We start from the raw sequence: 15,011 nt of genomic DNA, 5'->3' as shown, positions 1-15,011 counted from the left end.
AAAAAATTAAAATGGGGGATATGGGTGCTAACGAAAGACAAGGAAATTTTTAAAATATTTGTTTTTTTTTGAAAAATAATAAAATAATTTTTAATTAAAATTGAAATTAAAACGCCTAATCTAAACAATCAAACAATTAATAGTGTTAATCACAGTCAATCTCCGGCAACGGCGCCAAAAACTTGGTGTGGAATTTATAACCCACACTTACTAACCGGCAAGTGCACTGGGTCGTATCAAGTAATACCTTATGTGAGTAAGGGTCAATCCCACGAGGATTGATGGATTAAGCAACAATAGTATTTGATAAGATTAGTTAGGCAAGCAAAAAAGAGTGTTTTGGTATTCAAAGAGCATTAAACACAGACAAATAAATAAGTTGGGAATAATATAACGAGAAGATAGTTAAGGTTTCAGAGTTACCTATTTTTCCGAATTAAATTTTTTTATTACTAACTAATTTAATCATGCAAGATATAATTTCATGGCAAACTATATGTGACTAGGTCCTAATTCCTTAGACCTTCCTAGTCTCCTCTAAAATTCATTAACTGCCAATTCCTTGGTCAGTTAATTCCAATTAGAGGGTAAAAATCAATTTTCAGTTTATATGCCACAAAAATTCTAATTACCCAAAAGTAAGGGGATTATATGTCACGTGTCCCATTAAATCCAAATAATTAAAATTTAGGATAATATGTTTTCAAGCTGTTGTTCAAGTAAAGAGTTTTTCCAAGTTTTACAAGAACTCAATTAGAACATGGGTCATACTTCCGTTCCACCTATATTCATAAAATAAAGAGCGAAAACAATTATTGAAATATAAAGCAAAGCATGGAATAAATTAGAAAGATCAAACAAATTAATCCATTACAAATAGACAGAGTCTAATTATCAACAATTAAAAATAATATCTTTTCCTCAAAGATAAGATTTGAATTTAAATTCGAATTAATTAACAGATTTTCAGTTGATGGTTGGGGACAACTTGCTTTGTCCATTCTGCAGCTTCTAATCTGTGTTTTCTGGGCTGAAAAGTGGGTCAAAACAGCCCAAAATTCGTAACCAGCGTCATTTGTAATTTTGCAGATCGCGCTCGCGTCATTTGTGCATATTCCAGTTCACGCGTTTGCGTCAGGCACGCGATCGCGTCATTGCAATTTCTCCATTCCGCGCGGTCGCGTGAGCCATGCGTCCGCGTCGGTCTTCGCTGGGCATCTCTTTGGTCTCTTCTTCTTTTCTGCAGAAACTTCATCAAATCCATCCGAATGCTACCTAAAATAAATAAAATTGCACAAAACTCAAAATAGCATCCATAGTGGCTAAAATATAATTAATTCTCAATTAAACTCAACAATTTAGATGCAAATTCACTAGGAAAAGATAGATAAGATGCTCATGCATCAACACTCAGGTTGGTGGCACTGCAGAGGCTAGTATGGGTGGTACACCTTTTACTCACGATCTAGCTCTCAGGTACTGCATGAGTGTAGCACGCAGATGTTAGCTGATCTTGTTACCACTACTTTCACCATGGATTTGGACGATCAGCTGGCTGGACCCCAATTCTATGCGGATTTTGCTGAGATCATACGGGGTGACGACGTTCATCAGTACCAGAGTCCGATTCCAGGAGGCCCATCCGACTCTCTGGAGTATAGACCACAGCCAGCAAATGTTCCGTCCCAGGTTCCTGAGACCCAGCTCCCGGTCGACCTGAATGAGCCCGCAGGCAGCCTCTACGACACTTGGTTCGGCATGGTGGGGACGCCACCATCTGCATTTGGGGTTGGGCTACAGGAGGCTCCACCCGGAGATCAGCGAGCAGCCAGGGTTAGGCGTCCAACTCGATGTGGCACAAGCTCGCACCTACTTGGTTCATTCGCACCAGCAGTAGTGCCCATTGTCTTAGTTCCGACCGTTATCATTGTATGAATTATGACTTATTTATTTTATGTTAGGGTTAACAACTTGTGACAGTTATATTTGTATGACTTATGTAGTTAACTTATTTTGTGTTAGTGTTAATGCCTGGTGGCTATTATTTTCATCCGACTTATTGCAAATGACGATTACATTTTGTATCAATTCGTACATTTTGCATCATAGATTGTTATTATTATACAGATTTATATAATGAGCCACTTTCCTCATAATCCGCTACAGGGTGTAGCAGATTATGCTTTCAAAAAATTTAGTTATAAACCGCTACAGGGTATAGCGATTTATGTTATGCATGCTCTCAACGTAATCCACAAGAAATATAACAGATTACATACATCTGAATTTTGCTACAGAATATCACAAATTATATATAATTGCTTTTATTGCATTTGCGTTTGGAGTTTGCTAATATTATATTTGCATAATATTTTTCTTTGATTATTTTATTTATGTAAATTGCCCTATTACTTTCCTCAAATCAAGTTAGCAATAGCCATAGTCGAGAACCATGTTCACTTGTTTACCCTAAATCTCTGCTTTATTTTTTAATTTTTATACTATTCGTTACCGTGTCGGTGTCAAACAAAGCTGTGACAAACGAAAAGAAAATAATAATATTAATACAAAAAGCAAAAGAGGAAGAAGAAGAAGAAAAAGGGGCCAGAAAGGATAGTAAGAACCTGTGAAAGAATCAAAGAAACCGTAATAAGAATAAAAATGGAAACTTTCTGATAATCAAAAGCTCGGATCGTGATATTTGGCAACACACGACCCACTAACAACTCACATGAAGAAAAGCCACTAAATACACACACCAGCTTCTGTGCTCCGCTGATGCATCACGCACCATAGATCCTCATCCCTCTGTCTGTTCCTCTGTTCGCTCACCCATTTGCTCAAAGGATCCGTTTTTGATGTTCATTCCACTGTTTGACTCTTGTTCCTTGCACAAAGATCTCACCTTCGGGAAGAATAAGATTCGCCTTTTCCTGCATTGCTCTTTTGGCTAATCCCTGTGAGTTGTAGCATTCTCATCTTTCCATTTCTCATTTTGGGTATGTTCTGGCTTTTCCAATTTCAATGGATAATCCAATTGGAAGCTATTTGTGGTTGGGCTTTCCTTGAATGTTTTCCCTTTCATGCCAGCTGCTTGTAGCTGTAGGAGCTAGAAGAATTGATTATCAAATTTGGGCTTGATATTTTACATGTGCTTGTTTTAATATTGATTTACTTTGGTAATAAGGCTGTCAAATTTAGTGCATGCATCAACATATAAGTTACTAAATATTAACTATTTCAAGGATTTAGCTATGCATGAATTTTGTGTGTTTGTTATGGATAGTTTATTGTTTGTGGAAACTTAAGAGGTGGAGACTTGTTTCCTATTTTCTTTAACAGATGAACCAGTCTATGTCTGAAACTTGGGAAGCGCTTTGGAATGGCTCTTTATAGAAACAATGGTGAACTGCTCACCGAGAGAAGGGGCATCATTGATGCGGTTGTCAATTCTCTTGGTAAAAGTGACCAGGGCTCGCGAATCTTGCGTCGTGGTAGAAGGCTTGGTCGGATTACCAAACACAGACTTTCGCGTTGGCTTCTCCTTCTTACTGCACTCTTTTCAGTTTATTTCACAGTTTGTGGCCTGAAAATGTTTATTCACGGTGAGGCTTGAATATAGGCTTTTTTTTTTTTCCATTTTTCTTTAAAGGTTATATGAATTTGTTGCAAGATGTGTCAAAGAAAAACTTCAACTTTCTGAATTTTCACTTATATTTCTCTTAGATGGTTCTATTACAGCTAAAATGGGATCTAGCCATCTAGGTTCCCAGCGACTCATAGTATACATGAAGGGATCAACCTACACAGTAGACATGAAGAGCTCAACCTTCAAGAAACTGTTCCATTATCTGAATTCGGAAAACCACCACCTAAAAGCAGGCGCAGGAAGCGTAAGATTTCTTGCCTTGAACTTCAGTTATTGTTACATTATGTTTAATGAATTAGAATAGGCACTTCATTTTCTTTTCCATAATGCATTGCTTCCTCATACATATAATTGAAGATTTGTTGATTAACATCTTTTAGAAAAGCAATACTGGACTATATGAAGTTGCAGAAATATAGTGAGCAGCTACTTAGATTGTTGCTGGTGAAAGCGTTAGGACCTGGAGACATCTAAGATGTCAGAAAGTTAGTGGAGCATTTCTTAGATAATGGCAGATGTAGTTTTGTTAGAATGAATTTATGTGGTTATGTCTTACAATCATATTTGATAAGCTACCAAACCGTATTATGCAAACATAGTTCTTGTCATAGTAACATATGTTGATTACTTCTAAAGTTCAAAGCGTATGAGATTTTTAACCTGGTTTTAATGTCACTTGATAGTGCTTGAGTTCTGTTGATTAAATCAGTATTATTTATTATCTATTAGCATAATTTTGTTGGACCTTCCTCAGTAAGCTAAGTCAGTGACTAAATTCAGTTTGCCGCAATAATTTCCTAGATATCTTTCTTTCAGATTTTCCTTGTGAAGTTGAATTTCTGAAGTCAGTAGATGGCCTTGCTGAACCCAAGAATTACATGAATTTCACTTGGTTTTCTCTAGATCATGTTAAACAAGAAGGAAAAACATCCGATAGTGGTTTGTTTGAACCTCGATTTGGAGGACATCAGACTCTTGAGGAGAGAGAAAAGTCATTTTATGCCAAAAACCAAATGGTTCATTGTGGTTTTGTCAAGGGATCACCAGGGTATTCAAGCACTGGATTTGATTTAGATGAAAAAGATAAGGCATACATGTCAAAGTGTAAGATTGCAGTTTCTTCTTGCATTTTTGGAAGCTCCGATTTTCTCCGGAGGCCTACAAGTAAACTGGTAATTATGTTACCTGTTTTTGAATATTTTGTTTGGTGTTTTGCAAATAATTCATTATGAAAACAGGCTTGCTGAAGATACCAAGTAATCATATCTCAGTTCAATACATTGATAAAGATGTCATTCACCGGGGTGAGAAAAATATATGTACATAAAAGATATTAAGTCAGAGCATAAATGTCCTATGTGTTCTTGTTTCATGTATAAACTCGGTAAAGCATTCACTTGTGTTAAGAATTAGAGTAATAAATATGGGAACATAAGAAAATAAAAAGAAACAGAACGACGAGGAACATAAAAAAACTATTGCTTTTTTTGTTCTTGGCAATAATTGATGATTTTTTATTTTATTTTATTTATTTATTTCGTTTGGTCTAGCCACCTTAGCCATTCCTGGGACTCATGTATCATTTGTTGTTTTTACACTTACTATGAAGTAATGGAACTTAAATATCAACCTTGATTAAGTCAATATTTTATTTGGTGGATACTCAGGTACAGTCGACTTCACGTAAAGTTGATGGCTGAGAGTAGTTAGATGGAAATTTAGTCAAACCAGTCAAATCATCTAACCGCTCTCAGCTATCAACTTCTCGTGAAGTCGACTGCACCTGAGTTTCTATCATTTTTATTTTATTGATAGTGAAATGTATTACATCTTAGCTTTATAAAGCACCTGTTTATTATACAGAAAACATTATATATGTCCATTGCTGCAGATTAGTCAATATTCAAAGAACAATGTTTGTTTTGTGATGTTCTTGGATGAACAAACACTATCCAAACTTTCATCAGAAGGGAACAGTCCCGATGAAAGGGGGCATATTGGCCTATGGAAAGCAGTAGTTGTGAAAAACTTGCCATACAAAGACATGCGGAGGACCGGCAAGGTGCCAAAATTTTTAGCTCACCGCCTCTTCCCAAATTCTAGGTAGTTCTTGAAATATTTCCTGCAATCCGAGTTGCTTGACCTTCTATTCCTCATTGTAATGTTGGTTGAACTTTGTAAACCGTTGTTTGATAGGTATTCAATTTGGCTTGACAGCAAGATGAGACTCAATGCTGATCCTATGTTGATCATTGAATATTTTTTGTAGCGAAGGAATGCTGAATTTGCCATTTCAAATCATTATGATCGCCACTGTGTCTGGGATGAGGTACTCCAAAACAAACGCTTAAACAAGTACAACCACATGGCAATTGACGAACAGTTTAACTTTTACCAATCTGATGGCCTAACCAAGTTTGATCCTTCAAACCCAGATAATCCTCTTCCAAGTTGTGCGTCATCTTCAAAACCTTGTTCATTTGGAGTTTTTATATTCCCAATTGTGCATAATATAGTTCCTACTGATGAGTCTTTCATTTTGCAGATGTTCCCGAGGGTTCCTTGATTATAAGGGCACATACATCAATGTCAAATTTATTTTCATGCCTTTGGTTCAATGAAGTTGATCGATTTACTTCTCGAGATCAACTAAGCTTTGCTTATACTTATTTGAAATTGAGGAGAATGAATCCGGAGAGACCATTGTTCAAGGTGAATTTTGACTCAAAATTTATAACATTCTACATAGTATTTTTGGTGTTCAGTACTTTTTCCTTTTCCTTTTTCTTTTTTTTTTGTGTTTTAATTTGATGGCCTTTTTGAAATACAAGTGATTCTTTGATAAAATATGATAAGATAACAATAAAAAAAGAGCAATGCTAGGGGGCCAGCAGTTTTATTGAATTTTGGCCAGCATGTAACCAGCAGAGGAAGGTGAGCCATTGGATGAAATCTCACACCAATCTCACACCATCAAATCATCATTGATGGCTAGTTGATGGCTAACAATCACAAAAATTGATGGCCCCCTAGACTTTTCCATAAAAAAAAAAGATAAGATAACTCTACCCAAAAAAAAAAGGATAAGATAAATAAGCAGTTTTAATGTAGATATGATTGTTGAGATTATAAATAAGCGAGCAACAGAGCCTAATTGAGTGCTTCATCTTCTTTAATCTAATAACCTTTGTTAAGCAGTGTCAAGAATGGCAAACAGAATGACAGAAAAAGAAAGGTCAGATGTTGAGTTCAAGGTTTTGTTGATGGAGCGCATTACGTTGGTTTTCATCGCCATCGTCACTGGTTCAATATGGTGGCCATGTGCAGCACACAACGTGGCCACTTGCCCTAGCACTGATGATCCTCACACGTGGTCGTTTATTTATCTGGTGCTGTTTACCTACACCATCATGCCCGCGTTCTACGTGTTCCGGTGGTTCTATACCGCGGTGGCCACCACTGAGATGTCACCGTGGGTAGGGAGAATTCTCTTCATTCTGGAGAGGTTGCTGGTGATGGTTATGCCTGCTGCGGTTCCCCAGGGATCCATCTTTGTTAATCCAACTCTCTTAATGTATTTCTTGTCTCTTCTTGTTACTGGCGCATACTTCCTCTGCTGCCTCCATCGATTTTTATTCTTTGTAAGTAAATTATTTATGACTGCAAACATAATTCCATAGAAAATACATATCCTTTGCCATGTGATCTGACTTAATTAACTGCGTGTTATTTTCAGGTTGACAGTAATAACTACTGTAGGTTCACACAAGTGATGATGAATTCAAAGAAGTAGAGTGGGAGTGGGAGGAGGAGGAGGAGGAGGAGGAGGAGGAAGAAGAAGAGGAGGAAGAGGAAGAGGTTCACACAAGTGATGATGAATTCAAAGAGGAAGAGGAAGAGGAAGAGGAAGAGGAAGCCGACTCTACGATTTCGGAGTGGCTAAGTAAGAAGACGAATAAAGAATGTTCCAAGTGTGAGGCAATGTTGGGTGAATGGCACTTAGCATTTGAGAAGATGGAAAAATTGGCTGCAATGTTTATGGAAGATGCCATGATGGAAGCAAAGAAAAGGCAACAACAATTGGAAGAATTTTATAAAAAAGAGAAATCAAAATTGGATCAAGAAATCCAAGCTTTGAACCAAGAAAAACAGGAATTGCTCGATATAATAGAAGAACTAACAAAGTCAGAAGAAGAAGCCAGAGATTTGTACGAAAAAGAGAAAAAAGAGCGGGAGCAAGAAAAGCTTTCATCAGCAATAAAAGAAGCCGAAAATTTTAGACAACAATTGTTGGTTGAACATTATCGGGCACACAATAGTGTTGCATGGAATGGTCATTGTTAGTTAGTTAGAATTAGTCCAAAACTAAACTATTCTTTTAGAGAAAATATTGGATTTGGTCACTCAAGTTAGTTAAACTTTTTAATTGATTCTGTGATGAAAATCACTTTAGGAATTAACGTCATTAAAATTTGAAAAGTTTAGGAACTAAATTGAGACAATTAAAATTTTAAAGATTAAATCGAGATTCGAGTGTAATGGAATATTTTCTTCTTTTTCTATTTTTAAATGCAACTAGAATTTTATAGTTTACTAAATTTATGCATTATGATATATTTTAATTTTCAATAAATTATTAGAATATGGGATTTATTTTATTATTTATTTATTTTTATATTTTTTTATTGTTCTCCTTTATCCATCCTTCTTGTGTCACAATTGTCACCATTTTAGACTGTCATGATGATGATTTTGAAAATTGAATGACTATTTTTTATGCTAATTAAATTAAATTAAACTAATTTTAAAGGCGTTTGCATTCAACCTTTTCCTATATGCTCCCATGATTTCACTAATTTACTTATGAACAATGACCTCCCAAAATTGTACTCTCTTATTCATTTGATACTATTTTGGTATGTTTGTAGTCCTATAAGGATCTTCCTTAAACGTTTATTATTAAATATGAAATATTATACTCCATATTAATTAAATAAATTTTAATTTTTTATTTATTATATTTTATATGAATATTAAATTTTTTAATTCAAAATTTAAAATTTAAAATTTAAGATATATGCTTTAAAATTTAAATAGTATTGCACTTTTTATTTTTTTTGGAGCATATTAACATTTATTGTCCTGTAATAATTTAACTTTAAAACAAAAACAAGCCTTATGAAAAACTGTTAGAGTAATGCAAGGAGTTATCAAAATTTATTATTTTTGTCATCAATTAATCATCAGTTTATTTGTTGACATTTTGCAGAAAATAAATTTTAAAAATTTGCATCTTTTAACTATGTAAAGGGTTGCGGGTTTACAAGTATATGTATATATGTAAAACTCTAGAAATTTGGTATTATTATTTTTTACTCATATAACTTCAACCATAAGACAGTAGTTAAATTCGTTTTTAATTGACAATTTGATTGATTAGTATAGAAAGTAATTATTTTATGAGAAAGTCTAGGGACCAGCATTTTTATTGAAATTTGGCCAACACTTAACTATCAAAAAAAAAAATGAATAATCCTACATCGTTAGATGTCATCTCACACTATTAAAAATGTTGATGATGGCTAATTGATGGCTATACATTATAAATTTTGCTGGCCCTAACATTTCTCTTATTTTATTTTATTATGCGTCAATATATATAATTAAATATCTATGTAAAATATATTGAAATTGACAAAGTATAAAAAATAGTTTTTCTTAAAATATATAGCTGAGGGTTTAGGGACGTGTTTACATGCCATGAGACCTGCCAAATTATATATACATGGTAATGTTCTGTAGAATTTTTCACTTGAACTAAAATAAAACAGCGGTTTACTTTAAAAAATGTAAAAATTCTATAAGTCAACGTGGTTTATATAAATATGAAAGATGACAGTCACCAAAAAAAATATGAAAGATGACAATGATGTAACTAAATCTCAAATATTGCATTTGTATAATTTAGAGATTTATTTTATTCAATAACATCATTTACCCTAAAAAATAATTATAAATTGTTAATGAAAAATATTGCTCATCTTATTTTCCTCAAATCAGGGTTAGCAATAGTCATAGTCCAGATTCCAGAACCATGTTCACTTGTTTACCCAAAATCTCTGCTTTATTTTTTAATTTGTATACTATTCGTTACCGTGTCGGTGTCAAACAAAACTGTGACAAATGAAAAGAAAATAATAATATTAATATTAAAAAAAAGGAAGAGGAAGAAGAAGAAAAAGGGGTCCCAGAAAGGGAAGTAAGAACCTGTGAAAGAATCAAAGAAACCGTAATAAGAATAAAAATGGAAACTTTCTGATAATCAAAAGCTCGGATCGTGATATTTGGCAACACACGACCCACTAACAACTCACATGAAGAAAAGCCACTAAATACACACACCAGCTTCTGTGCTCCGCTGATGCATCACGCACCATAGATCCTCATCCCTCTGTCTGTTCCTCTGTTCGCTCACCCATTTGCTCAAAGGATCCGTTTTTGATGTTCATTCCACTGTTTGACTCTTGTTCCTTGCACAAAGATCTCACCTTCGGGAAGAATAAGATTCGCCTTTTCCTGCATTGCTCTTTTGGCTAATCCCTGTGAGTTGTAGCATTCTCATCTTTTCATTTCTCATTTCGCGTATGTTCTGGCTTTTCCAATTTCAATGGATAATCCAATTGGAAGCTATTTGTGGTTGGGCTTTCCTTGAATGTTTTCCCTTTCATGCCAGCTGCTTGTAGCTGTAGGAGCTAGAAGAATTGATTATCAAATTTGGGCTTGATATTTTACATGTGCTTGTTTTAATATTGATTTACTTTGGTAATAAGGCTGTCAAATTTAGTGCATGCATCAACATCTAAGTTACTAAATATTAACTATTTCAAGGATTTAACTATGCATGAATTTTGTGTGTTTGTAGAAATTTAAGAGGTGAAGACTTGTTTCCTATTTTCTTTAACAGATGAATCAGTCTATGTCTAAAACTTGGGAAGCGCTTTGGAATGGCTCTTTATAGAAACAATGGTGAATTGCTCACCGAGAGAAGGGGCATCATTGATGCGGTTGTCCATTCTCTTGGTAAAAGTGACCATGGCTCGCGAATCTTGCGTCGTGGTAGAAGGCTTGGTCGGATTACCAAACACAGACTTTCGCGTTGGCTTCTCCTTCTTACTGCACTCTTTTCAGTTTATTTCACAGTTTGTGGCCTGAAAATGTTTATTCACGGTGAGGCTTGAATATAGGCTTTTTTTTCCAGCTTCATTTAAAGGTTATATGAATTTTGTAGCAAGATGTATCAAAGAAAAACTTCAACTTTCTGAATTTTCACTTATATTTCTCTTAGATGGTTCTATTACAGCTAAAATGGAATCTAGGTTCCCAGCGACTCACAGTATACGGGAAGGGCTCAACCTACACAGTAAACATGAAGAGCTCAACCTACACAGTATACACAAAGAGCTCAATCTTCAAGAAACTGTTTCATTATCTGAATTTGGAAAACCACCACCTAAAAGCAAGCGCAGGAAGCGTAAGATTCCTTGCCTTGAACTTCAGTTATTGTTACATTATGTTTAATGAATTAGAATAGGCACTTCATTTTCTTTTCCGTTATGCATTGCTTCCTCATACACCGATACACCCTCTTTATAATTGAAGATTTGTTGATTAACACCTTTTAGAAAAGCAATACTGGACTATATGAAGTTGCTGAATATAGTGAGCAGCTACTTAGATTGTTGCTGGTGAAAGTGATAGGACCTGGAGACATCTAAGGTGTCAGAAAGATAGTGGAGCATTTCTTAGATAATGGCAGATGTAGTTTTGTTAGAATGAATTTATATGGTTGTTATGTCTTACAGTCATATTTGATAAGCTACCAAATCCTATCATGCAAATGTAGTTCTTGTCATAGTAACATATGTTGATTACTTCCAAAGTTCAAAGCACATGAGATTTTTAACCTGGTTTTAATGTCACTTGATAGTGCTTGAGTTCTGTTGACTAAATCAGCATTGTTTATTATCTATTAGCATAATTTTGTTGGACCTTCCTCAGTAAGCTAAGTCAGTGACTAAATTCAGTTTGCCCCAATAATTTCCTCGATATCTTTCTTTCAGATTTTCCTTGTGAAGTTGAATTTCTGAAGTCAGCAGATGGCCTTGCTGAACCCAAGAATTACATGAATTTCACTTGGTTTTCTCTAGATTATGTTAAACAAGAAGGAAAAACATCCGATAGTGGTTTGTTTGAACCTCGATTTGGAGGACATCAGACTCTTGAGGAGAGAGAAAAGTCATTTTATGCCAAAAACCAAATGGTTCATTGTGGTTTTGTCAAGGGATCACCAGGGTATTCAAGCACTGGATTTGATTTAGATGAAAAAGATAAGGCATACATGTCAAAGTGTAAGATTGCAGTTTCTTCTTGCATTTTTGGAAGCTCCGATTTTCTTCGGAGGCCTACAAGTAGACTGGTAATTATGTTACCTGTTTTTGAATATTTTGTTTGGTGTTTTGCAAATAATTCATTATGAAAACAGGCTTGCTGAAGATACCTAGTAATCATATGTCAGTTCAATAAATTGATAAAGATGTCATTCACCGGGGCGAGAAAAATATATGTACATAAAAGATATTAAGTCAGAGCATAAATGTCATATGTGTTTTTGTTTCATGTATGAACTCGGTAAAGCATTCACTTGTGTAAAGAATTAGAGTAATAAATATGGGAACATAAGAAAATAAAAAGAAACAGAAGGAAAAGGAACATAAAAAGCTATTGCTTTTTTTGTTCTTGGCAATAATTGATGATTTTTTATTTTATTTATTTATTTCGTTTGGTCTAGCCGCCTTAGCCTTTCCTGGGACTCATGTATCATTTGTTCTTTTTACACTTACTATGAAGTAATGTAACTTAAATATCAACCTTGATTCCGTCAATATTTTATTGATAGTGAAATGTATTGCATCTTAGCTTTATAAAGCACCTGTTTATCATACAGAAAACATTATATATGTCCATTGCTGCAGATTAGTCAATATTCAAAGAACAATGTTTGTTTTGTGATGTTCTTGGATGAACAAACACTATCCAAACTTTCATCAGAAGGGAACAGTCCCGATGAAAGAGGGCATATTGGCCTATGGAAAGTAGTAGTTGTGAAAAACTTGCCATACAAAGACATGCGGAGGACTGGCAAGGTGCCAAAATTTTTAGCTCACCGCCTCTTCCCAAATTCTAGGTAGTTCTTGAAATATTTCCTGCATTCCGAGTTGCTTGACCTTCTATTCCTCATTGTAATGTTGGTTGAACTTTGTAAACCGATGTTTGATAGGTATTCAATTTGGCTTGACAGCAAGATGAGACTCAATGCTGATCCTATGTTGATCATTGAATATTTTTTGTGGCGAAGGAATGCTGAATTTGCCATTTCAAATCATTATGATCGCCACTGTGTCTGGGATGAGGTACTCCAAAACAAACGCTTAAACAAGTACAACCACACGGCAATTGACCAACAGTTTAAAGTTTACCAATCTGATGGCCTAACCAAGTTTGATCCTTCAAACCCAAATAATCCTCTTCCAAGTTGTGCGTCATCTTCAAAACCTTGTTCATTTGGAGTTTTTATATTCCCAATTGTGCATATTATAATTCCTACTGATGAGTCTTTCATTTTGCAGATGTTCCTGAGGGTTCCTTGATAATAAGGGCACATACACCAATGTCAAATTTATTTTCATGCCTTTGGTTCAATGAAGTTGATCGATTTACTTCTCGAGATCAACTAAGCTTTGCTTATACTTATTTGAAATTGAGGAGAATGAATCCAGAGAGACCATTTCAGTTGTATATGTTCAAGGTGAATTTTTACTCAAAATTTATAACATTCATAGTATTTTTGGTGTTCAGTACTTACTTTTCATTGCATGTATTATGTGATCTTCATCGTACTGCTTATTAGTCAATGGAATCTTTCTTTTTATTTAGTTTGCACAGAAATATCTGTCTTGGTTGGTATTACTTAATAATTTACCCTAGCTCTCAGTAAATACAAGTATTGTTCATTATTGTGAAACGTTTACTTCATTAATCTTTTTTATTCTATTATTTAAGCCTCTGCTAATTGTCTGTTTCTGAATCTTAGATACCTACTATACCCACTATTCATGTTATTAGCCACTTCCCTCTTATATTAAGTTGGCCAAAACTTTATCTTGGTCAATTATTATTTCTGACCCTTTTGATGATTGTTGCTTCAAAGAGATTAATGTATTCCGCAAGCTGAAAAATGCACATTTACCGTTAATCTATGCAGGATTGTGAGCGCAGAGCATTAGTTAAACTATTCCAGCATAGGACAATTCCTTCTCCACCATAGACTGCTTGATCAGTTCCAGCTTTTTAAGGTGCCTTTTGATATCACTTCATTTAATACTGCTAGATTTTGTTTTCTTCTGCTTTTTCATTTTTTCAATGCCAACTTAAGAATATGATTCAAATAACTAGCTGTCCATTGTTTTGACTTGAGAAACTATCTCCATGAATTTGGTAAATGAGAATATGAGATAATTAGGTGTTTGAAGTTGTATTTGTTGCTTGAATTTCAAATACTTTTTTCATCAACCGTAGAATGTTTAGTATAGCTGCAACTGGGAAAATGGAACTTGAAATAGTTGAACACTACTATCTGACACCTGGCCCTGCAACAAAATTGAGAAAATGGGTTTACCTTCCAAATTCCGTTCTCTCTACTTTCCACCTTCTCCCTAACCACACTCTTGCTCTTCATTCTTATCCAAGCATCTAACTAGAATATGTTATATGTGAAGGGATGCACACTGGAAATGAAGTTTATCATAGACTAGTCTCGAACTTGATGTTTATTTTGAGCCGGATTAACGAGAGGCAAAGTCAGTTGCTTCTGGCGGAGAAAATAGTTATTCGTCATGTAGCTGTACCAAAAGGTGAATTATTGTGGGCAAGCTTTTCACTTAAGGATGGGGTTCAACCGTTCAAGTGGATGTTGTTGATGAGAGAAGGCAAGTTGATCAAGGTTTTAGTTTGTTCAGCTTCCTTTTTTGTTTTTTAATTTAATGTGAGGGAAGAGGTGATTTTGGCATTTTTCTAACATGTAATTTTAATCTTTCTTTTTTGTGTAACTAACAAGTAACAAGTAGCAGTCTTCCATCCTCTCCCACACAAAAGTAGAGGATTATGGTTGAATGGCGAAACGAGAAAACTGTAAATGTCTCTTCATCTGTTTGGTGAAATAGGATACATTTTTTACTCTTATTTGTAAATGTCCCTTTTTAGTTGCAGTGATGTCTATAAATTAATTTTTTCTTACTCTTTTTTT

At 34.7% G+C, this 15,011-nt stretch overlaps 1 protein-coding gene and 1 non-coding gene across 8 annotated transcripts; both read left to right on the top strand.

The window, feature by feature from the left end:
• Positions 1–2,550: 2,550 nt before the first annotated feature.
• On the top strand, positions 2,551–15,001 carry LOC107481226 (probable hexosyltransferase MUCI70). Of its 7 annotated transcripts, none has more exons than XM_052258876.1 (9): positions 2,551–2,959; positions 3,343–3,605; positions 11,010–11,180; positions 11,770–12,125; positions 12,682–12,893; positions 12,987–13,243; positions 13,336–13,514; positions 13,971–14,061; positions 14,485–15,001. In XM_052258876.1, exons 2-8 carry the CDS (start codon positions 3,383–3,385, stop codon positions 14,031–14,033), a joined length of 1,461 nt encoding a protein of 486 aa, XP_052114836.1. In that variant the 5' UTR covers positions 2,551–2,959; positions 3,343–3,382; the 3' UTR covers positions 14,034–14,061; positions 14,485–15,001. The 7 variants fall into 7 exon arrangements, with proteins under 7 accessions (XP_052114836.1, XP_052114834.1, XP_052114835.1 ...); XM_052258874.1 differs by having other exon boundaries at positions 10,995–11,180; XM_052258875.1 differs by lacking the exon at positions 3,343–3,605 and adding an exon at positions 10,572–10,876 and having other exon boundaries at positions 2,552–2,959; positions 10,995–11,180.
• On the top strand, positions 3,658–8,291 carry LOC107481090 (probable hexosyltransferase MUCI70). The gene is made up of 8 exons (XR_008006962.1): positions 3,658–3,675; positions 3,758–3,893; positions 4,466–4,821; positions 5,541–5,752; positions 5,846–6,102; positions 6,195–6,361; positions 6,848–7,290; positions 7,386–8,291. It is a non-coding gene; the product is annotated as a probable hexosyltransferase MUCI70 (transcript).
• Positions 15,002–15,011: the final 10 nt, after the last annotated feature.

This window comes from Arachis duranensis, chromosome 3 (genome assembly GCF_000817695.3).
Source record: "Arachis duranensis cultivar V14167 chromosome 3, aradu.V14167.gnm2.J7QH, whole genome shotgun sequence".
Taxonomy (NCBI): domain Eukaryota; kingdom Viridiplantae; phylum Streptophyta; class Magnoliopsida; order Fabales; family Fabaceae; genus Arachis; species Arachis duranensis.
The sequence above is the reverse complement of the archived record's forward strand: the minus strand, read 5'-3'. Positions and strand labels throughout refer to the sequence as shown.